The sequence below is a fragment of the Triturus cristatus genome, chromosome 7 (assembly GCF_964204655.1).
Source record: "Triturus cristatus chromosome 7, aTriCri1.1, whole genome shotgun sequence".
In the NCBI taxonomy this organism is placed as follows: Eukaryota; Metazoa; Chordata; class Amphibia; order Caudata; family Salamandridae; genus Triturus; species Triturus cristatus.
The window spans coordinates 926271884-926296380 of NC_140590.1; the positions used below are offsets into that span (position 1 = coordinate 926271884).

Here is a 24497-nt window from a genome sequence, read left to right on the forward strand (position 1 = left end):
TTTCATCCCTGATTAATGTCATGAACCAGTCTCTGGAGCTAGGCATTGTCCCAGCTGCATGGAAACATGCCATTATTAAAGAACTGTTAAAAAAAGCTAACGCAGACCCATCACAACTAGTTAATTACCACCCCATTTCCCTGCTGCCTTTTGTGGATAAGCTGGTGGAAAAGCATGTTAATAGATCATTGCCGGAATTTCTTGAAACGGACCAATGCCTCCACCCAACTCAGATGGGATTCCGGGCACAACACAGCACAGAATCTGCCCTGGTGATGGTAGTGGAGGAACTTAGGGCATCATTAGATCGGGGGAAATCAGCGGCCTTATTCCTCTTGGACCTGAGTGTAGATCACCACATCATACGAAGGAGACTCTCGGCCATTGAGATACAGGGAGCTGCACTCAAGTGGTTAGCATAATTCCTGGAGGGACAAACATTTCAAGTTTTAGAGAACACTACCTTCTCTAAGACGATGTCAATGAGTTGTGAGGTACCACAGGGCTCCTCGCTAAGCCCGACAATGTTCAATGTGTATATGGAGCAACTAGCAGAGATTGCCCAAGAATTCAACATCTTCTTGACTTCTTTTATGGACAACACCCAACTGGTGATCTCCCTGGACCCAAAAAACAGTAGGGACTAGCAGATTAGCACCTTGTATGGAAAGAGTCAAGGAGTGGATGACGTAAAGCTGCCTAAAGTTAACCGGAAACAAAACCAGGCTAATGGTCCTTAGGAACAAGCAAATCATCAGACCTCCCATAAGCCGTCTGGATTGTCAATGTAGCCCCCCAATACCTAAAGAAACTATAAAAAAAATATGGATTTCTGGCTAGACAAGGATCTCTCTCTATGGCATCATAACCCAAGAAGTTGCAGCAACTTGCTTTGGACTTCTAAGAAGACTCCGAAAGATCCTAGATCGAATGCATATGCAGTATAGGAAGACGGTAGTCCTCTCTCTGGTCACTTCGCGACTGGATTATGGAAATGCGCTATTCCTGGGTGCACCAAAATATGTGACCCACGGACTGCAGGTGGTCCAGAATGTGACAGCAAGAGTACTGTGCAATGTACCCGCTCAGGAGTTGGTGAAAACACACCTAAAAGGACTACACTGGCTCCCCTTGGAGGCTAAAGTCAAATTTAAGGTGCTGAACATGATGGACAAAGTTCTACACAACAGAGGCCCAAGGAAAATAAAGTCTATTATCACCTTACACTCCTAATAGGTACTTAAGATCAAGTTCAGAATGATACCTAAAACCAATTAGCGCCACTAGGGAGAGGTGGGGAGGAAGATCTTTTTCCCACCAAGTCCTCAAACTCTGGAACTCCCTGCCACGCGAGTTGTGAATGATGGACAAAGAACTGCAGTTCCGCAAAGCAATTAAAACATGGCTGTTTAAACAATATCTATAGGACCTTCCAGTCCCACCCAACAAAATGTCTCTTAGCGCAGGGAAGCCTGAGGGCAGCCATGCGCTCTAAAAATCCATGATAATAATAATAATACAAAATGTTAATAAAATGTGCTGAATAAAGGTTGATATCATACAGTATTACACATCAGATATCTACTCTGTGATATGCAAATGCCAAAGCCACCATTTTTACATATGCCCTTATCTTCAGGAATGCATACGCCAGCGGGGATGGCTCTGATGCACTGCCAGGATTCCAGAATCTCACAAAAGGTTACAACAAGTACCTCAGACCCAATTTTGATGGTAAGTCTTTCATAATTTCAGCCTCTGAGGAAAGATGCTAAAATGGATAGCATTTCAGAAATTCAACATGTTTTCAGAAATATTTTTACAAATTTTGAACTCTAACTATTATGTATTACTTCTATTATAAGAAATGATACTTCTATTATCATTATAATTTTTATTGTTGGTAATATTGGTATAATAATTAATATATTATCAGAAGTATTACTATTGATGCACACACAAGATCAGTATAAGTCTCAAAATGAATCACGCTGGGTCACTACTGATCACAATTAAAACAATACACATAGGGAAGTGTCATGACATTGCTGTCACCAATAACGGTTTTCTAGTAAATTTTCTATACTTAACATTCACTTCTTCACTCCTCTGGAGCATGGAAAGGGAAGTAAATGCCCCTTTGATATGCATATGGATTCCAGCCAGGAATGTTTTATAGGAACTGTATGTGCTATAGCCGGCTGAAACATCAGGATCCTAAAACAATCCAAAACGTTTCTATGTGTACTTCCAGTTGCTGTTACCACTATAATTTAATTACTGTTATTGTAATTAATTGCAAGTATTTATTTTGAATCTATAATGCTCATTCGATATTTTTCAAACTATACAATGGTGAGGTACGTTCTTATATTGAACAGTTTGAAGACCACACCTCAAATAATTGCTCCTGTTTCTTTCATTAAATGTCTTTGTTTCACCATTAAAATTAGTGAAAGACAAAGTGCACACTTGATCCCAGGAATGGGGAGAAGGAAGATAGAGACAGGTGTAAGTTTTTCAAACAAGCGTTGTGAATATTTAAGCCATACGGGCAGGTAGAGCTCTAGCACATCACAGCACAAAGAAAAGTCTAGACTATAAAATTTTATTGTGGGACCATGGATCTGGTAACTCTGTTTTTCAGACCTAGGGCCCTATTAAGAGTTTGGCAGTGCAGGATCAGACCGCCCCACTCCCTCACCGCCAAACCGATCTACAAACCGCCTGACAGATTGCTCCTGCCTGGTGGGCGGTTCTTTGGCGTTCCCAGGGAGTGCCTATGAAACATCAAAATCAGTACCTGCACGGCATGGACTGCTGCAGTCCATGCCATGCAGGTACTGATGTGTATTCACGTGTTGTGCCCCCTTGTGTGCATCCACATGGCATGAGGCAACACTTTTCATGGCAATCTGATCCCTGCCAGTTGCGGTGGTCCCAGGGCGGCCCAACCACCCTGGTCATTATGGTGCAGTCTGAAGACCGCAACTGCTGCACCCTGTGAGTCTGGCGGTTCGCGAACTGCCGGACTCATAATAAACCCCTTATTCTCATTGTAAATGTCCAGCATTTGTAAAGCGCAAACAATTACCCGAAGGTGTCAAGGCGCTGGGAGCCGTCGGAAGATTAAGTGAGCTATTGCCCAGAGTCACATGGTGCTGGGCTGATCTGCCACCGGCACCGGGGATCGAACCGTGAGCCCCTGGGTTCCGGTGTCAGTTGCCCTGGCCGCTACGCCACACCTCTTCCACACCTCTTCATTGAGCTCATTATCCATTTCCAGAATTTTATATGGGAAATAGGTTTGCATTGTTTATATTTTTTTTAGTAGGCTGTTACCAAGGACATTGTGGTGCTATGAGCATTAAAAGCAAACTGACCAAGAAACCTAAGCAGAAAAGAAAAATGTTCTAGTACCTGCCAAACTGGCCAAAATTGGAATGGTGGCAGAGATCCAAAGGCAATGAATTCCAGAGTTTAGAGCACAGCATTCTTGAGGATCGACCATCTATCGGGCCTATTTAAATCATGGGATCTTGAGAAGACATTGGTCTTCTAATAGTGAGGATCTCCCTAAACTAACAGATTCACAACATTTGCTAGAGAAAGGGTTCCAGTAAGATAGCAGGCCCGGTCTACTCTGCAAAGTGCCTTCCTCTGTGCATATTGTTGTACTAGGAACCAGTTCCTGTTTGATGGACAAAACGAAGTCTGCCTCACTGACAGACTTCAGAGTCTATAAACCATATCCATGACATTGGCCAGATGCCCCATGTAGATGGTGTTACAATAATCCAAGTATGAAAACCATAAGTCCCCACTACAGAGTAACGCATTGTTGAGGGGCAGAAAATGTAGCATATTGTGCAAGAGGTTGAGGTAAAAAAAAAACTGCAATGCAGACTTTTTGCCCTTGAGCATGAAAGACAAGCTCTTGATGAAACACTCTGCTCATGTTTTTGATGGAAGCTACTGTCACAGGTTATAGACTTGGGCAGTTGGACTACACCTAGCTGACCAGCAGGACTTGTCAATGCTAACCACTAATACTTCTCCCATTCAGAGTTAGGAAGATGCCAGTCACCCAATTCTGAATAGCACATAATCACCCGGTTACACAATGCAATTCATATAAGACTGATGAGATTGGAGTGATAACTGAGGGTTGTCTAAGTAATGCAAGGCCTTGAAGCTTAAGGACCACCCTAATTCCTGCAAAGGTGAACACAGAGATTGAATGGAACAGGAGAGGGGCCAGATCCTTGGAGCACCTAACATTTGAAGTTGTCATCTGCTGACCTAAGATGGAACAATTAAACTATGTGGATTCTTTAAGGCAGAAAAAATAGATATTTTATTTTGAAACTTGAAAATATAATTAGTTCTTTGATGGCAAAATCTTTCCTTAAAGGGGTCCTCAATTTTTAAGATGATTGACTGGAGAATACATGGTTATCCAACCTACTCAGTAGTTGAATATGTTATCAAAGTAACTGAAACCGAACTGTTATGCACAGGACGAAGAAATTAAATATATAGAAATAATATTCAATCTGTGTTACAGGGAAGATCTGATTTAAGAGCTCATTCAGGCAGACCACAGTCTATTGAAAGTCAAGCATAAAACAGTAGTGGTTCAACGATGTCTGCAGATGGAGTGAAACGATACTGGTACTTTTAGGCTCATGATCAACAGAGTATTGGCGAAGCAGAACAAATGCAAAACACAGAAATGTATTTATTTATGCTACTTATTTAGCCTGGGTCTAGCCACAGAGACTGAAGGAGCTTTCTACACAGACAATAACAGAGACACAGAATAATTAGTCTCAGAACCTAAATAACTACCTAAAGTCAAACAGCAAAACCATGGTAGAGTATAACAGTAAAGGAGAAAGGCCAGAGGAGGGATGTAAAAGAATGCATAAGACTTTTTCAATCTGGTAAAGACATTTTAGGGTATTTTCTAAAGGGTTTTGTTCATTTTTCTTTTATTATCCTCATTTTACCATCGGTCATATAACCTGTCTAGGCTAAGTTGTCTAGCTGGATATGCCCTGCCAGACTAATATACACATCACTGGACTGACGTTACCACCCACAGTGCAATGTTGGTGTAATCTTTGGATTGTTAAGGCGATTACCAAGTCAAGAGGTTCACCCATATATTTTTAGCTCTCCTCGTATCGGCCTCCACATCCATCTGAGAGACCTAATTTTCTTCTCTGACCCAGTGGGGCCCACGCTAAACTCCTGAAGATGTTCAATTTTTTGCAAATTTCCCTACGTCCCAACAATATCAGGTAGAGAAGCAACCGTTCCTCTCTTTTATTTAATTTGCTACTAAGCGCCGGATCAGTACCAAATAGTATTAAGGTATTTCTTAGCTTGACATCATGTCTAAAGACCTGAAACAGAAAATTAGTCACATACTACCAAAATAGAGAAAGCTTTGGACATATATTGAAGAGGTGCTTATAATCTGCCCCTGTTAAAACACACCTTAAATATCTTGTACTTGACTGAATATTGTTGCCAAATCTTTTGGAGACTAGTATAATCTATGGACTGTGAAGAAGTAATTAAACTTTAGAGGGGCAGGTATTATTGTGTCATAGAGTAGATTAAAGGATTTTTTGCCAGAAATTTTCTAGAAGAGTTAATTGCACAGTATTGTTCAATATTTGGTACAGCTGCCTGCCTTTAGCATTCTCGGTTTCGTCTATTTCCAAGTACCAGAGTGCGACTTCCTTCTTACCTATAGTATTAGAAACAATCAATTACTCCATTTCCTCACTTTTTTGATCCCCCCATGTTTGAGCGGAGCACCAGGAAACTATTTGTAGGTACTTAAATCTAGAAAGTGTGCCTTTTGTTCTTTCCAAAGCCTCCTGTCATGATATTAAATAGGATCCTATTTTGAGGTCTCCACACGTTCGGAAACCAAACTCTTTCCGAGGGATAGTGAGGCTATCCTTCATACATTCAGGAGTTCCAGGAGACTCCTAGATTGGTAAAGTATTGGAATAATAGGGTTTTGCAAAGATTCTCCATAAGGCCCTTCATATTCGGAGGGCGGCTTTGAGTATCTTTAGCATAACTTATTTGAAGAACTTTGGGTGCCTAAATCTCTGCAGGAACTCAATATCGTCTGCAACTCTCTTTCTGAATGTCCCCACAAAAGCATGAAGATTTTCTGTTGCGTTGTAAACGCTTATAAAAAAAGAAGGTGGGGACATTCAGAAAGAGAGTTGCAGACGATATTGGGGAGCACAAGGATGAGCATCTGGGTATCCGCAAGGTGGGGGGACAGTCATAGAGGAAGGAAGGGTGAAAGAAAGAAATGGGTGGAAGGGATGATCGGGTGATGGGATTGGCGCGATATGTGAATTTTTTTAATGCATATACTATCGATTTAGAATTACATGAGGAGTAATTATCTAATGTGGTACAATGTTAAGTTTTACCAGCACTCGAGTTGTATGATTAAGTGAAATATTTACTTATATGCAGTTGTCAAAGGAGTAATTTTGTTGTGGTTATTTATAGTGACCCCCGAAGAAGGGCTTTCACAGCCCGAAACGCATTGGGTTTTTACTGAATAAAAACTGCTTGTGATGAACCCCGCATCAGTCGTATTCTTACAAGAGGTCCGGATGGGCACAGTTGGAATATAAGAAACTTGAAAAATTGCAATATGCTCCGCATGTGGATTCACATAAAAGAATGAAGAAAAGATGGTATAAAGTGAAATACTGAATAGTGTACTATGAATACCGGGTTTAAATTGAAGGTATACATGCCTGTCAGAATGGCAGCATAGAGCAGTGCGTTTGGCTTTGGGGCAGGAAGATGCCCTACCCTACAGAATAGTAATTAGACAATAACATAATCTTAGTTGTATCCTTGTTAATTTGATAACCCGAGAGCTGGCCAAACTCTTGAGCTAGGGCACGCACTCTAAGAACGGTGATATGTAGGTTTGCAATATATATAAGGATATCATTTGCATAGAGAGCAAGCTTCATATTGAAGGGCTGCGAGGTAAAAGGAAGGATTATTGGATGTAAGATGATGGTCTGTGTAAATGGTTCAATATATAAGGCAAACAAAGAGGTGAAAGAGGGAAGTGCTGCCTTGTTCCCCTATTTATGGTAATTGATCGGGATAATTCTCCATTACCTAGAGCTCTAGCGCTTGGTGTCTAGTATAGCTTTTGAATCGCTAATAACAATTTTGAGGAATTTAAAAATTCTAAGCACCTTCCACGTATGAGCCCAGTTAACCCAGTCAAAGGTTTTGGCTGCATCTAACATAGCAGTGGTTAAAGGACACTCATGTGTTGTGGCCATGTCTATGGCTCCTATGAAAAGGTAGGTTAGTTCATTTAATAGCCTGCCTGGATTAAAGCGCTTTTTGTCACTGTGTATTAATAAATGTATGTAATTTGCTTTCCCTTCGAGCCACAATTTTTGCAAAGACCTTGTAGTCATTATTCACTAGCGATATGGGTCAATATGAATCTGCTCGACTAGGTGCTTTATCTGGTTTCACAATCATTACAACAGTTGCCTCTACCCAGGAAGGTAAGATGGCGGACGGTAATTATGCAAGAAGATCTGATCAGATAATAGGCTCAACTAGGGGGCAAGATCTTGTGCCATTAGTTTATAATACTCTGCTGGTATCTCATCTGGGCCCACAGCTTTCCCATTCTTTAATTACTTGAATTCGGGAATAATTTCTCCCTTAGTGATGTCGCTTGAATTTGGGATTCTGTAAGTTGGGGGGAGTTCTTTTCCAGCAAGGCCCCACTTGATATTTTTCAGTCAGGTGTAAAATGTACCTGATATACCAGATTGAGACTATTAGCCATATCCTCATTAATCCCTGCAGTTGTGGAAAGTTTAGCTGCTTTTCCAGCTAGCTCAATTAAATCTATGTGGTTACTAGCATTATCAAATCTCGTTTTCCAAGGTAGGAGTTTACCACAGTTCTCCTCATAGTCAAAATGTTGCAGCTTACTGACCTTATACCTATCTGGTCCTTTCTTATACAGGTACGCCTCATGTTCCGTTTGAGCCTGTTCCAGCTCACAGATTACTGTATCTGAGTTGCCAGTAGAGGAGAGAGTCTTTTCTTGTAACTCTCTGTTTTTTGCAGCTCAAACACGAAACAACTCCTCTACCTGTATGGGTGCCTTCTGATGCTCTATTGCCTCTACTTTAATTAGGATCCTCTCGGCACACACTTTGCATTCCCTAAAAAGCACTAGATCGGAAGTGCCCACATTTTCTTTAAAGTAATATTGGGACTGAATAATTAAATCATGGAGTACCCCATGATCCTTAAACAGAATTCTGTCTAATGTCCACCTAGGTTTGGATCTCTGTGTTGGGAAAGAAATTGATAGAATGATTGGCGAATGATCTGATAGTGAAGCTGAATGGTGGACCACGGCTTGAACCATAACTAAAATAGTATTATCATGGAGAATATAGTCAATATGGAATTGGGAGCAATACTTTTTACTATAAAAGGTGAAAACTTTATGATTGCCAAGTTCTCTCTCATATATGTCAGTGAGACCAAGTTCATTTTTCATATCTATGATTTTTAATCGCATTTTCTTCATTGAGCACCCTTTATACTTTGACCTCCTGTCCATTGCTTCACTAAGAACTACATTGAAGTTGCCCCCAATCAAAACAGGGAGGTTAACTTCCAAGATTTTCTTTGATGATATTTAAGTAATAGGGGTCATCTATATTTGGATCATAATAACCACAGCCAAGAAACTCTGTCCTGTCAACCTCCTGTTCTGCCAGGAGCCATCTACCTGATGCATGGGTCCAATAAGCCAACAATTTCAAATAATTTTTGTTTTTATTTTCATTATAATTGCCACCCCCTTCGTTGCTCCAAGCTGCTCAGATGTAATGACTTCTTGAACCCAGGAAAAATGTGTAAAGTCGGCTCTGCACTCCCCTCTCTCTAAGTGCGTCTCTTGTAGTATAACTACCTGAGAATTCATATCGCTAATATACTGGGCTACACTCATCCGCTTTCTTCTACCCTACAGTCCAGTGATATTCCAAGATAGAACTTGTATTGTACTATCCATGACAGCTCTGTCTACCTCTATCGAGGCGTATACTTTGGAATCCTACCCTGCCATTATGTAGTGATTGGCGGAGTTCGGTAATATGAGGATTTACATTTTTGTAATTTGTTTTCCCCCATGCTTCCCACCCATATGCTCCCACCCTAAAGAACCAATCTATCTCCTTTGGCGATATCTCCTCACTGTAAGGGCCATAGAGCCGTGAGTTATAAAATTATAAATGTGTAGAAAGAAAGAAAGTCAAAAGAAACAGAGTGAACACCCAATAATAAATCAGCTTAAGAGCTAAGTGCATCCAAGTCTTTAATTGGGATTGTTAAGACTGTGTTATCTATTGCGAGTATTGGGCTATTCAGCTAAGAATCACAGCTCACAAGGCGAGGAATTACCCTAAGCCAAACAGGAAGTAATAATAGTAGGAAAACAGAAAACGGGGTGCCAGCACGTTTCTAGGGGCAGATTTATGAGGCCCTTGCGCCTCATTTACGCCGCCGTTGCATCACTTTTGTGATGCAGCGGCGGCGCAAATCCTGCGCCATGGTGCGGGGTATTCATAACGTGACGCATCTGGGAGATGCGTCACGTTGTGAAGCTCTGCGCCACATATAGGCGTTCCGGCGCGGGAACGCCTCCTAAAAGTGGCTGAGTGAAATCTACAAGATTTCACTCAGTCACTGTTGAGCCCATGCTGCGTCAAAACCCTGCGCCTGCTTGAAGCAGGCGTAAGGATTGATGCAGCATTGTGCAGATTGGCCACCCCAGAGCCTTGCTGGAGCTGCGTCGCGCTTGCGACGCAACTCCAGCAATGCGCCACTTTTACGGCACAGATGCGTGACGCATCTGTGCCGTTTTTGCCCCATGGTGCGCCGCATTATAAATGCGGCGCATCCATGATGGCGGAGCTGGGGCGCAAAATAACTGGCGCATCCCTGCTGATATGCAGGGATGCGTCAGTTATTATAAATCTGCCCCAGAGTTTTTAAGGGTTTGACTTAATGTTCCTTATTAGTTCATCTACTTCCTCTACATCTCGTTCCGTCACATTAATTTTAGGGCTACAGGGAACTTAAATTGGACATTAACACCTAGTCCCTTTAGTTTTGTCATCCTCCTCCCGAATTCCTATTGTCGCTGAGCCGTAGCCAGTCCAACATCAGAACTGATCTGGTAAGAGAAGGAGCCATGTTGGATATCCTTCCTTTTTAAGTCTGTAATGAGTATTTTTTCCTTTAAGGTATATGTAAGTAGATTGACAAGTATTTTTTGAGGGGCCTTACGGCTAGTATTCCATCTAAAGGGATCCCTGTGTATCCTTTGGATGTCATCTTCGAAATTGAAGTCGCCTTACCCCTCCCTAAAGTCTTCCTCTAAGATATTAACGATGAACCCTTTTAGCTCTGTACCTTAGAGATTATCCGACAAATTCAACAGCTTTAATTTTCTTCTTCTAGAATGGATCTCTAACCTTTCAAGATCTTGGGAAGGTATTTCCTAAAGGTGACATGATTTGATTCAATGGGATTTTTAACATGGTCTGGAAACTGAAGAGAAGAAATCCCGTATAGTAGTCTTGCTCTACTTTGCCCCTCATCAGACTTCTTTCTCTTCCTGTTGTCTGTAGTTTGTCCTTGATGTACATGGGAAGATTTGTAGAATCTTGTGTGTTATGCAGAGTGAAATGAAGATAATGTGTGTTTCTAGTGGCAATAAAAAGATGTTCCAGAATTTGTGTGATGCGGTTGGACATTTTTGCATTGGAAACAGGGTATTCTGTGGCCCTGAAAGGCATGATGGACATCTTGGGAAGGCTAACTTGAAGAAACTTCCTGTCATCGACATGGTAAAATACAAGGGAGTGGACTTATCTGACATTTGAATTAGGAATTGTGTTCTTCAGCAGGTGAAGTTGTTATGATGCCATTTTTGCCAAATTTATTTACATGTTCATTGAGGTTGGGAAGCGGATCAATTATGTAACCTAGACATGTGGCAAGTGTAGCCAGGGTGGGAAAGATACAAGAGGGCAGACAATGTCAAGACATTTTAAAATGGGGGCAGGGAGTTGTTGGAGAAATTAAGTCAGAACTTGGCCATGCTAAGAGTTAGTTTTAGAAAGAAAGGGAGTCATCCGAGTCATCCAATCAATTAGCTTTTCATGGAAAGTTATATTTGGAGTGTCAGAAACTCTAATATATAGATGAGTGTCATCAGCATACTGATCTTTGGAAGTATCTTTGATTATCCCAGTCTGGTGGTCCCTATAAATGTTAAATAGTAGATGTGAGAGGACTGAGCCTTGCAGCACCACACTGACCACAGAGTAAGATGAAGATCTGAATGACTCATGTTGCATTAATTGTGATCTTACTCTAAGAAATGATGTACACCAGTGTAGCACTTTCCCTTTTATACCCATTTTTAGAGGGAAGAGTGTTCAATTGTGCCAACTGTTGATGATAGAGCCAACAGGACTAGAAGACAGACTTCACCCTCATGCATTGTTTTAAGGATGTCATCTAGGATTTGCAAGGTGGCTAACCATGTTGTGTTTTGACTGGAAGCTGGATATGGCTTTGTTAAAAAGTACTTATTGTGTACTAATAGTTCAGTAGTTGTTGGCCCGCAGCATTTTAAATACTTTTGCAAAAAAAAGGTAGTAAATTAGTAATAGGCCTGATGTTTTGGATATCTAGGTAGAGGTTTTGTTTCTTGAATAGGTGGTGGCATGGCCAAGCTTAAGAGCTGAAGGTAGCATGATTTCATCTACAGAGGTTTTAACAGGTAGGTTTGAGAAGAATAGGAGAATTGGCATGTACCCACAAATGGAATACAGTTATCCACTAGTTGGAAAGAAGACCAATTTGTGATTGTTTTACCTGGGATGAAGGGTGAAGGTACGCTTTTACAGTGATCCAGGCCTTTGTGGACATTCTGGATTTTCACAGAGAAGATTTGACAATGTTTTCATTCCTGGTAATTGAGCGGAATCTTTCAGTCGATTGATAGGATTTAGAAGAAAAAAAAAATGTTTTAAGTAATTTGCTTTGGTTGGATGAACGAAGTCTTAGAAAATTCCCATTTAATTTTTAAGGGGCAGGAGTGCTTCAAAAGTGCTTGTCTTTCACAGATTTTCTCCACTTTCCTTGTTGTTGCTTTACTTGAATATAGATCATATCAGTACCATGGTGGATAAGGTCCCTCTCTGATGAATTTCATAGTAAATGTTGTTGAAGATACTCTTAGTTAATTCAATATAAAAGTCAGAGTTTGGTCAGTGGAATTAACACTATCCGAGTGATGAATGATAGCTCTACATTTCTCTGAAAGATGTTGATAGAAATATTCTTTAGTGTTCCTTTCTATATTTTGAGAGGTTCAAATTTACCTTATTTCTGAAAGTTGTGTTTGGAGATGTGAATGGAAATGGAACAGTGGAGGCTGGTAAGTACAACTTAGAGGAGGGTGGATGGGGCCCACACACACATGCACACTTACTGACACCCATGCATTCACATGCAGACATGGGCACACACACCCATTCACAATACTCACTCACAAATACACACACATTCATACATACACACATGCACCAAACAGTCAATAAAAACACAATACTCATCTGCTGAAGCTTTTTCGGGAGAGAAGCATCAGAGGTGCCAATAGGGTTGGGACAGCTGCATTCCCCCATTGGCTGTTCTTCAGTCACCCAATGAGGGGAGGCTGCAGTCCCTACCTTGTCACAGAGTGACACTACCTTCTTTGTGACCAGGTGTCACTCGGCCCGGGCAGTTCAGTGCTTAAAACTGAAGCGCCCAGGTATGAGGCTTATCAATGTTGTTCCCTTTCATCATGGGGGGGACTCAAAGACCTTTGCTGAGATGAGAAGAGGTCACGCCCACAGGAGCGGTGACTCAGCCCATCCTCAGCCCAGCAAAGTTCAGCGCAGGCAGCCAGAAGCCTACGCATTTAGCGCATGGCTAGCTCCTGGCTGTCTGGCCTGAAAATAAAGAGTGTCGGTTAGGCTGACCTTTGCTCAGCCTGATTGACACTCTTTATGGCCAAAAGGTGCGGAGGCATAACTTCTCTGCTCTTAAGGACAGGCTGCTGTTGAAATGGAATGATTATCAGACTATTCAAGAATGCTTTGCCCTTCCAATGTGATGAGATTGTAGTTGGCTCTAATTAGATGTCAATTCTCTTATGTGTCGGAGAGGCAAAATGCGAGGTGAAGTTGTGGCAAGCACACATGTCATTTGATTTCATTCTGAAGTGGTTTTTAGCAATGGTCCACCCTATGGTAAATTCGGTTTATCATTGGATTAGTGCAATTCCATAATTGAGACAAATTCTTCAAAGTAATTGATGAAGGCGGATTTTTGACCTGAGAGCAGTAAATGCTGGAAACCTCAAGGGGGCCTAATTACAAACTGCATTTTGTAGTATGTTTAGTAGTATTACAAAATACTATTCATAAATCTACATGTTGATGTTCCAACTCCGCCTCTACTATATTTTTCTGTTCTGAGCTCTCCCCCAAGCTGCGGATTCCCTGCACACGTATGAATATGCTTTAGTAGTTACTGTCGGAGCGACAAGAGGAGTGGCAGGAAAATGTGGAGTACTTAATACTAAAGAGGAGAGTCGAAGGAAGGAGAACAGAGGGGCTAAGGGAGGTTCAGGAGAGGTTTGGGGAGGGACATACAACCACCCACAAAAGAGTAAGCCCATACCTATTCAAACACTGCACTTCTAAAGTTACTGCAGCCAAAAAGGACTCAAAACAGTTGGAAATGTATTCCAGCTCAGCGCTCAATACTCACAGGTACTGCAACCCCCACCCATAGAAAATACTGGAGATAGGGACTTAAAATAAAACCCTGTATTAAATATTGGTAAATTAAATTATTTAAAATAGTTAGTTTAATGTTAAAAGAAAATCGAGAGATAATACATATTTTTCACGTTATTTCAACATATTTTAATACCCTTTTTTGATTTAAAAATTAATGTAACATTATTTTTCATTAAAATATAGCTGCATTACTTTAAATTGATTCTATATAACACTTTTTTTGTTATTAATGCATAATAAATAACATGTTAGGTGGAATTTTTTTTTATTTAAACTTCAGAAAAATAATTTTATTTTAATTTAATACATTCAAAATAATTAAATATTAAATTTGAATTAAGTTATAAATTCTGTAGCATTTTTGATCTACATTTAAATATATATATATATATATATATATATATATATATATATATAAAATTAATTCGCAATAATATTTTACATTAAAATATTTTTACTACATTATTCAAGTTTGGTTAACCTTTTTACCTTTCTGTCTGTTTCTATTTTTAAGTTTAATATACTTTGCTATAGTGAGATCTCTGCCACTCTTTGAAAGAATGAACGTGGGCATTGGATCAGCCAATGGCTTTCATGTGTGTTTCATGGACTTCAATTGCTTGGATTGACTGCTTATCAAGGACATGGCATTTCGTGGATTGTTACATTGTCTCAAGTTTTTGGTGATGGGGCCTTAAGTAATGCTATTGGTAGGCTCAGATATAGTTTATGCTAATTTATAGCTTTTTTGTTTAGGAAGTCTGTGCTGTTGGATGTCTTGGTGTGTCATTATGATCCAGTGCTGTTCACCGACCATCCTTGTACATACGTTTGTTTTACTTTGCTGTTCCAAACAATACGTTTTATTCGATTGTTTCACAGCAATCATAAAAGCATATGCAAAAATACAGTATAGTGCATGTTAAAAAAGAGAAAAATTAAAAAGAAGCTATATGCCATTTTTATGTGAAAATTTAATTGAATTATAAAGACGCATGGCAATTTTTAAAAAGCTCCCAATCTCAAAGCACACCAAGAGACTAGACACTATACGTAAGAAAGAACAGGTATATGCTGGTAAAAAAAACCTGAAACTTTAAGATTGGCAATAAAAATTCACATAGAAATGGCACAGAATATATAGAAAGAAAATGTGACACAGTCTGGGTGGAAACCGCCTCATAAGGACAAATAGAAATTGACCCTGAGTCGTATTGTCCCAGGGGAAAACAAAAAATGGTGCCTTATAGTGCCTAGACGAAATTTAGATAACAGGGACTTTTCCAAACATCTTGTACATAGTTAAGGTAGGGCTGTTAGTTTGAATCAAAATGTAATCCCTAACAACAGGCTATTTAAGTTCGCTGTCTTCTCGATTTGTCTTAAAGAGAGACAAGAATAGATTTTTTTTCCTTTGCTGTGTCTTCCTTAGCAATCTGACCTGGGGAAGTAAACAATTCTGGTCTGCCCAAGAGTTCCGTAATGCTCTTGATGTATCTAAGCCATTGAATCTCAAGACCCCGATCACAGGCCAACCAATCAATAATACAATAGAGGTTGGCCCATTCATTTCCCCATATTGATATCCAGAGGAGGAGAGGTGCAAGTTTAATACAATCCTCAACATAAGGGAGCCCCAACTCCTCATGTGTGCAAAAATGTGGGCTTGAAGGTGGAAGTCCTAGCACCGCCTACAAAAGTGATTCTCTTCACTCTGTAATATCAAACCATTTCTATAGCTGCTCTATATGCCAAACCTGAGACACATTTACATCTGCACATTTTAGGACCTGCTAACACAAGTTTATTTTCCACCTTTCTGGCTATCTCAAAAACAGCTGCCACAGACTGATTAAAGCGTGTGCTTCTGTGTGAAAGGAATCCAAGTGCTCCCCGCATCAAAGGTCACCCCTAAATACGAGAAGTCAATAACTCTCGAAATGGGCTTTCCCTTAATGGTTAGAGTTTTGACCTTAGATTGACAGTGACCACAGACCATAAAATTAGTTTTGGAAATATTGGTCTTGAGGTCCAAATTGTCCATGAACCTAACAAAACTGTCAATAAGGCCTCTCAGACCATTTGGTGTACCCACAATTAGCACTGCATCATCTGCGTGAAGAGGTGCCGGTACCAACACAGAACCCACCCTGGGATGGTCCTTGCCATTAGAACTCAAGAAGTCACTCAACCCATTAATGTATAAAATAAATAAAATAGGGGCAAGGACACAGCTTTGATGACCCACTCTAGCTAGTTTAATGTGTGCAGTACACTTCCCCTCCGAGCAGTAGCTCACCGAGGCAGTTAGTCCGCTGCGTAAGGCACGCAGGAAAATTCACAAGGGGATTGGGTAAACCCATCTGTGTCAAAATACACTCTAACTTTGATCAGTTAACCCAAACAAAGGCACTACTAAGGTCCATAAAAAAGATTTATATAGATCATCTTTTAGCTACAATGTACTTTTCAATGATTAGATGTAAGTTCAAACACTGTTCTTGAGAATCCATTATTTCTTTAAAACCATATTGCACCATATTCATCACTTTGTTATCATTCTCCCAGTCCACTGGATTCGATAAAGAAAAAGGCCTAGAGCAATTGGGGTCTTGCCTAGAATCTTTTTTATAAATTGGTACGATGGTGCCTGACTGCCATGAGGTTGGAATGCTCTTTTTGACAGCAGCATTCAGAGTGCTGGTTATAACAGGACCTCAAAAGTCAACATTGGATTTGTACAAATCAATGGGGACCCCACCCTGTCCCTCAACCTTATTGGGTAGCCTAAATAGCCTCTACTATGTCCTCCAAGGTAAAATTAATATTCTACAAGAAGGACAATGAAGCCTCCCTCCCATCCTCAGCACCATCCTTACCATAAGAGTAAATATTGCTGAAACGCTCCACCCATCTATCAGCGCTAAGGTTATTGCCAAGCCCATTAGAGGTAATACCCCTATTGAGATTAGCTTTCACAAAGTTCCAGAATGCACCTCAGGCCTTCATCAGATTTTGCCAAGTTTCATCGTTAATTTAAGGTTTCCTTTTCCTGATGGCTAGTCTATAGGCTGCGCTAATAATGCTGGCATGGTGTCTGACGGAGCCTTTTAGGACATCTGATAAGTTTTTATTAGCTGTTCTACACTCTTTGTTGAACAATCCCAGTAGAGTGTTTTTCTTAGTACAGATTGGGCCTAAGAGAGCTGATCAATTCGGAGGATACCTACATAACGAGCAAGGGTTAACAAACAATCATTAATTAACTCAAAATACATGTTATTGATAGAGACTAGCAAAGTTGAAAAGTTGGCGCCTTTCCATTTCAATCTTAACCCTTTATCCAATTTTGGCATTGACACCCACTCCCAGAAAAACATTAAATTCTTGGGAGCAGAAAATGATCTTTCCTTTTAAATAATTAAAATATTAAATAGGGCGTCAACAACTCCCTCTTTATTCTGCACATTGACTAAATTGTAAAAATTAACCAGACCCAATTAAAGGTATTATGTAAGACAACCTATCAAACATCATTAAACACCCCACATTTCGAACCATGGTAAGCAATTCCCCCCAAGCCTGAACACAAATTAGAAAGCCTGGCGGGGATGCTAAAAGTTTGGGATAGATCCTAGACAATATCTCCAGTAAGCAAGGTTTCCTGAAAAATGACAATGACATATCTTTCAACCGAAGTTAGCCAATTCTTTTCAGGTTGCTTGGACTTGAACCTTATAATATTCCAGCACAGAAAACTAGTCAATAATTTCCCCCTGGATTATTTAGGACAAGGCTGTGCTGTATTAACATACTCATTCAGTGTAGATCCCTTGTCTCCAGTGTCCTTACATATCAGTCAATCAGGGTCGGCCAGATTGGCAAGCAGATTTGAGACTGCCATTTGCACTATTTCTGTTGGATTAGAGCTGGGCACCGCAGGTGGTGATAGCAGATTTGAATCAGGAAGAAGGTGCCTCTAAAAACAAAACAAGCAGTGGCACTTTAATGTTCATGTGGATATTATGGTTAATCTTTTTAAAAATAAGGTGGTGTGCCTGGGTATTTGTAAGTGACACCACACAGTCTCCCCTGTGTTGCTTAGCACTTGGGCAATTCAGTCCAGCCTTCAAATGAAGAGTAGATTTCTATAATCACCGAGAGAAATGTTTGTGTTCTTAAATGGCATAGCATGTTTTTTAGTTTAATAGTAGACCCCTCCCTGGTTATTGATAGAAAGGAACATTTGACCAAACAACTATGTATGGGCAGAATCCGGGGGGAGTTTGAATTAAAGGTAGAGCCATGGATTGTGAATGCACCTCAAATCAGGCCTACTCATTTGCTTTGCTTAATTACCTCTTCTGGCTAATGGTTGGGCCAGCTGCACCCCTTGTTGACCCTGAGTGTTACAACAGTTAATGAATGACTGAAATATAACATTAGGTACGGTGGTAGACTCTATGATAGAGGTTAAATTTCCTCGCAATTGAAGTGGCAAGCTTATGATGTCAGGTTGAGTACGAATCATACCTGAAGCAGGAGCCTTGATAAAGAATGAAAGGAGCCATATTTGCTAATAATTTCTTCGATTGCTGTTTCCAGCCCATGTCGTTTCTCCATCAGAGAAGCTACGCATAAGTCCACAATTTCCTTAAATTTTCCCACCATCACCTCCCAGATATCTGTAAAGGGGTTACCCACCGAGTCGAGACATTGAAATTGCTGTTCCTTTCTGTCTCAGCAGGACTCCATTTGGCATGGTTGGTTTGTCCAGCCAGGCATTTCGTCATCCTCTTTACTCTTTTAAATGAGGGGCCGCAGAGAAATATATTTCTGGGGCTGATTTCCCCCTGCTGGGGCTCCCTCAAAGTAACGGCAATTGAGCTGTGGAGTGGGGGTTGGACGCTCACTTGACTCAAGTGATACACGCCTCTCTGCTAGGTCTATCTCCTTTGTGATGACCCCCATGGCCCTAGACAAGAGCGAGCTCAAAGTTGTATTACTGAATTTATTTGGAATTATAGTATGTGAAAGTTTCCTTTCCCCATCCTATCCAGCTGAGAGTGGACCACATCAATGCATGCCAAATGTACTTATATTATCATTAGTAACAACATATAACAATAAAAAATAACTGATACGCCAAAGCCACTGATGCCAATGGTTGGGGAATAACCTCGCAAAAGCCAAGAGGGGTGCCCCAGCACAGTCTCATCCAAGCGATGACGGGCGACGATGGGCCCCGTATAAGAGTGCTTTGGTCCCACATCCTAGCTGCATCAAGGGAGTCTGGGCCTCCTAGTCCTGGCAGCCTGCTCCCACGGTGCCTGGTGTTCTGCGTTGTGGGAGAAGAAGTTGCACGTAAGAGCGCTTTGGTCCCGCCAACTTCCTGCTGGCAAAGGAAGTCTGGGCCTTTTAGTCCTGAAAGCCAGCTACAAAGGTATCTGGCATCCTGTGCTGTGGAAGAAGTTGTGCTTAAGAGTGATTTGGTCCCGGCTCCTGGCTGCTAGCAATGCAGTCTGGGCCTGCTTTATTGTTATTATAACTAGGCCTAGGTGACATTTTCATTATGCTGGAGTAATTGTCGTAAATGTTAGTAATTTTGTACAGGAAATGTTCTGTGAATTTATGGAGATTAGGCTATTACGCCACATAGCATAGTTTCAGGGAGAAATTGTAATGCGAGATGTACCAATCGAGTTATTTTTTAGCATGACCATAATTTCAGGTAGTTTTTTTTACCCAAGCAGACTAGGTCATTTTTGACAAAAAAACTACAAATCTGAAAGCAAGCGACAGTGTTTTGAAAAAGAGTGGCAGTTTATTTAATGTGGGTGGTCAACAAACATTTCAGGTAGATTTTTTAGCAGGCCATTCGGGTAAAATTTTTTAGTGCAAAACTACAAATATGAATATGAGCGGCAGTCATATAGAAAAACAAGCAGCCGCAAATCAACTTGAATTACAAGTTGAATTGTTACCCGAATGGCCCATTCGGGTAGTTTTTTGAGTGTAAGATGATTTAATGTAATTACACATAATTTCACGTAATTACACTACAGCAAATATTGCGAGTTTCTCACACCACAGAACATGTTGGTAGAGTTGTGGCTTTTATGAACGCAAAGTAAAGAGGTAAGCACGCATAGGCTTTCTTTTTTAAGTTCAAAGAGAATTTTATTGAGAGAATAAAGGTGTCAACATACAATGCATAAGTTCAAGCACGGATCATCATATTACAAAGAAGACCTAAAAGAAATACATGAATTGGAGCAATATACAATGAAAATAAAGCTAATTGTAAAGTAAAACAAAAACAGTGGATTGTTCAGGGAAATCATGGTGGTTTGAGAACTGCCTGTTGAGATGGCGTTAGCAAAAGAGAGCATTTGGCACTTACATCAATATACAGCGTAACAGGTGACCATAAATTCAAACGTTTTACCGCCATAGATACAGGGTAAACAAAAGAAGTATCCAGTCTGTGATTGTGGCAAACTGCATACCACCAAGCCTTAAAAGAAATTTTAGTAAAGTCTTTCCAATTTTTAGTAATTTGTTGGAAGGTGACTGGCAATAATAAATCAATAATTTTGACATTGGACGGGTGGTCAATCCAAATAGGGGAGAGACTACCCAAGAACACATGAGTAAATGAAAAAGAAAAGTTAGTGCCAAAAATTGAGTTAACTTGAGACCATACACGTTTCCAAAAACTGTGAACAAATGAACAGGAAAACAGCATATGAAATAGATCAGTATTCGGAGGCGAGCAGGTCCAGCAATTATCCGTTACCAGGAATACTGTTTACTTAAAGTGCTTGGGCAATACAAAAGCCTATTATAAATAAAAAACAGTGTTTGCGTTGTATTGGCAGCTCTGAAAGATTATCGTAACGGTCCAAATTTTCCCCCAAAAAGATATTGGCCAGGATGACTTTAAATCCTGTTTTGTCTGGTGTTCTGAAGGCAACGCAAATGGGTATAAAGAGTGGAGACCTTAGGCTTGGTTCGAAGCAGAGTGTAAAGATTATCAGGTAAAGCAGTTGTATGGGCAGTAGCAGGTGCAATAGCAAGTTGAGTGCAAGTGTCTATTACAGCCCTACTGAGAAGTTTATATTTAGGAAGAGAAGAAGCAGGTAGGCCAAACAATTGACTGAGTAGAGAGAAAGGGATCATTTCTGAGTGAGAAAACAATTGATGAACCCAAATTAAACCCTTCTGCCTCTAGGTTCTCCAGTAGAAAGGTTTATTGTGGATTAGCAAGGATTTATTACGCCAAATTGTTGAGTTGAGGAAATAAACAGTATTAAGTGAAGAGGCGGCATTGGAACCCAGGAGGAGAGACGTGAGTTTGATTATAGGAGCGGAAAGAGATTGTGGTTTGCGGGAAAAAGAGAGATACTCCTGAAAGGTAAATGGAGATAAAAATAGGCTCTCAACTAAGGTCCATAAAGGACAGTTATCCAAGGAATCACTCAACCAATATGCAGACTGGCGTAAAAGGAAGAATTTGTGATATATGGAGAAGTTGAGGAAATTGACTCCTCCCTCAGATTTAGGACGAGTCAATTTGGCTAGTGACAATCGAGCCTTCTTGTTGTTCCATAAAAAGGAGGAAAGGACGGAATTAACCTTTTTAAATGATTTGGTAGGTATAGGGACTGGTATGTTGGAAATAGTAAATAACACTTTATAGGGGAAAGCATCTTCTTTATCGTATCCAGGCGGCCCCACCAGGACAAGTAAAGAGGATGCCACTTGGTAACTACATCTGAGATCTTCTGGATACATTTATTCATACACAAGGATACTGTGTCAGGGATTGAGGGAGTGAAATGTAACCCTAAATATTTAATATGATTCAGACTCCATGTGAAGTGGGAGGATGCAAAATCATCTTTAAAGGTGTACCTGGTAAGGGGTAGGATCTCACATTTATCAGTATTTAGTTTGTATCCGTAAATAGAGGAAAAGGATTGCACCTCAGCTAAAAAAGCAGAAATAGACGTCGTTGGTTGTGAAATAAAAAGCAGGATATCGTCAGCATTGGCTGCGAGTTTAATGTGAGAAGTTTTGACCTCAAATCCATGGATATCTTTATTTTGAAGGATTTTTTTAAATGATAGGCTCCAAAGCCAAATTAAAAAGGAAAGGGGATAGAGGGCAACCTTGGAGTACACCTCTGCCTAAATCCAAAAAAGGAGAAATGAGACAATTGGCGCAAACAGCACCACGGGGATTCGAATAGAGAAGAGAAATTAGAGAGATAAACTTGGGGCTAAAACCAAACTATCTAAGGGCATAAAAAAGATACGACCATTTCAACTCTGTCGAATGCTTTTTCCGCATCTAGCGCTATTGCTGCAAGGGACTGTTTGAAATGCGAGGATTTAGAGAGGACATAAAAAAAAAGTTGTGTGTTGTCCGCTATGAGTCTGCCTTTAACGAAACCAGATTGTTCTTTGCCTAATAAATTTGGTAAAAAAGATTCTAATCGAAGAGCCAAATAATCGTTGTTCACTAAGGAGATGGGTCTGTAATTTTTACAATATTTCGGATCCTTACCCTCCTTAGGAATGAGACAAATATGCGCCTCAGAAAAGGAGCCGGTGGCACCTTTTGGGGAACAAAAAGAATGTACCAAAAAATGTAATTTGGGAAGTAATAATTTTGAGAATCAAAGAAAAGTTTTTACCGTAAAACCATCAGGTCCTGGCGCTTTATCTTTTTTTAGATGTTGGAGAGCGTCAAGAAGTTCCTGTTGTGTGAGGTCTAATTCTAAATGGGACAAATCCGGAGGGATACGGGAAGGTTTTTGAATAGGGAAGAAAAATTGGGACAGCTGATAATCTGTGGGATGCGCTTCTGCAGTATACAGTGATTTGTAAAAAAGTGAAAAGTCTGTTAATACGTCCATGTCTTTAAATTTTAAAATAGAGTGCTCATCATAAATAGAGTCAATATTAAGCTTATTATGTATTATTTTCAGGTAATTGGGCAGAATTTTCCCTGCCTTGTTTTGACCGCCATAAAATTTCGCACTGGACTTTAATAAATACAGTGAGGTGTTGTCTGTGGATTCCTTATTAAATTGAAGCTTAGCTTTTATAAGGGCAGATAAACATTCTCTCTAATTGGATAGCTCCAGTCTCTTTATCTCACGTAAAAGGTCGCTAGTATGGTGGCGTGCTTTCTTACGTTTTTTGGAAACATACCCAATGATAAAGTCTCTAGCTGAGGCTTTAAAGGCATCCCAAATGGTCGAAAATAGCATAGATTCATTTTGATTCAATAAAAAATATGAATTAAAAAAGGTGGCGATGGAGGAGGTAAATGCGGGATCCAAAAGGAGGGCAATGTTAAAAAGCCACCTCCTAGGAGCATTAACCTTTGGTAATATGTCAAGATGAATTGAAATAGGGGCATGATCTGACAGTAAAATGGAGCCAATCTCTGCATTCATAAGGGCTTGGGACACATTATGGGAAACAAAAAAGTAATCAATTCTTGATTGGGTGTGGTGAACCGGGGAATAAAAGTATACTCTCGGGTAGTAGGGTTACATAATCTCCACGCATCCAGGAGTTTTTGTTGGGTTATATTATGAACAAAAGACTTATGGGGCTTACTGATTGCAATCACCTGCTAATATAAAATTATCTTCAATACAAAGAGTAATTTGTTGAGCTAGTGAGGACTAGTGAGGGGCATAAACAATGAGAAAAGAGACTGGAGCATCTCCCAGCATTAATTTAACATGTAACCAATGACCATTTTCACCAGCATCTTGTGAAATGAGTTTGAAAGGAAGCGATTTACCACAAAGTAACATGACCCAATTACGTTTTCCATCACCTGGAGAAAAGAAAATATCCCCCACCTAGCCCTTCTTTAGTTTTAATGACTCAACAGCTGTAAGATGAGATTCCTGTAAACACACTATATCTGCTTCTAATTTAGCAAGATGGCTAAAAACTCTCTGTCTCTTGAGGGGAGAATTTAATCCCCTAACATTCCAAGATATTATTTTCAGTGCCATGAAACGGTGAAAAAAGGAGAAGAAAAAGAATAAAATCGAACAACAATCCAATTCAAGGCAAAGGCGAATAAAGGAATAAATGTATAAGTAAGTGATCCAGCTCACAATAGAGCAAAGAAAAAAAAGAAAAAAGAGATGATGAAAACCGATATTAAAAGGGATATAAGGAAAAATCCAAGTAGGTAACAGTAATGAACATAAGAAAGAAGAAGAAGAATACAAGAAATAGTAGATGGATGATAAAAGGAATATGCAGGAAGAGAACAGGAAGATAACGGAGAAGAGTATTAGCGACACCTAACACGAACATAGGGGGAGGGATGCGAAGGGGATGGAAAAGAGAAAATAAAAGTAAAAACAAATGTAAATGGGTTACATACCTACACAAAGAAGGTGCAAGGAGATGGGGGTAAAACCACATGGACCAGACGGTACATCCAGGTCCTACCACAGGGAGGACCGAGGTTTGAACA

The 24497-nt window shown here is 40.2% G+C and overlaps 1 protein-coding gene across 1 annotated transcript in view; it reads left to right on the forward strand.

The window, feature by feature from the left end:
• Positions 1-24497, forward strand: part of GABRP (gamma-aminobutyric acid type A receptor subunit pi) — a 174869-nt gene that overhangs the window by 63601 nt on the left and 86771 nt on the right. Inside the window, exon 3 of the mRNA XM_085614454.1 lies at positions 1640-1734. Within this exon, the coding sequence (XP_085470580.1) occupies positions 1640-1734 (95 nt within the window). The remainder of the gene's footprint in view (positions 1-1639; positions 1735-24497) is intronic.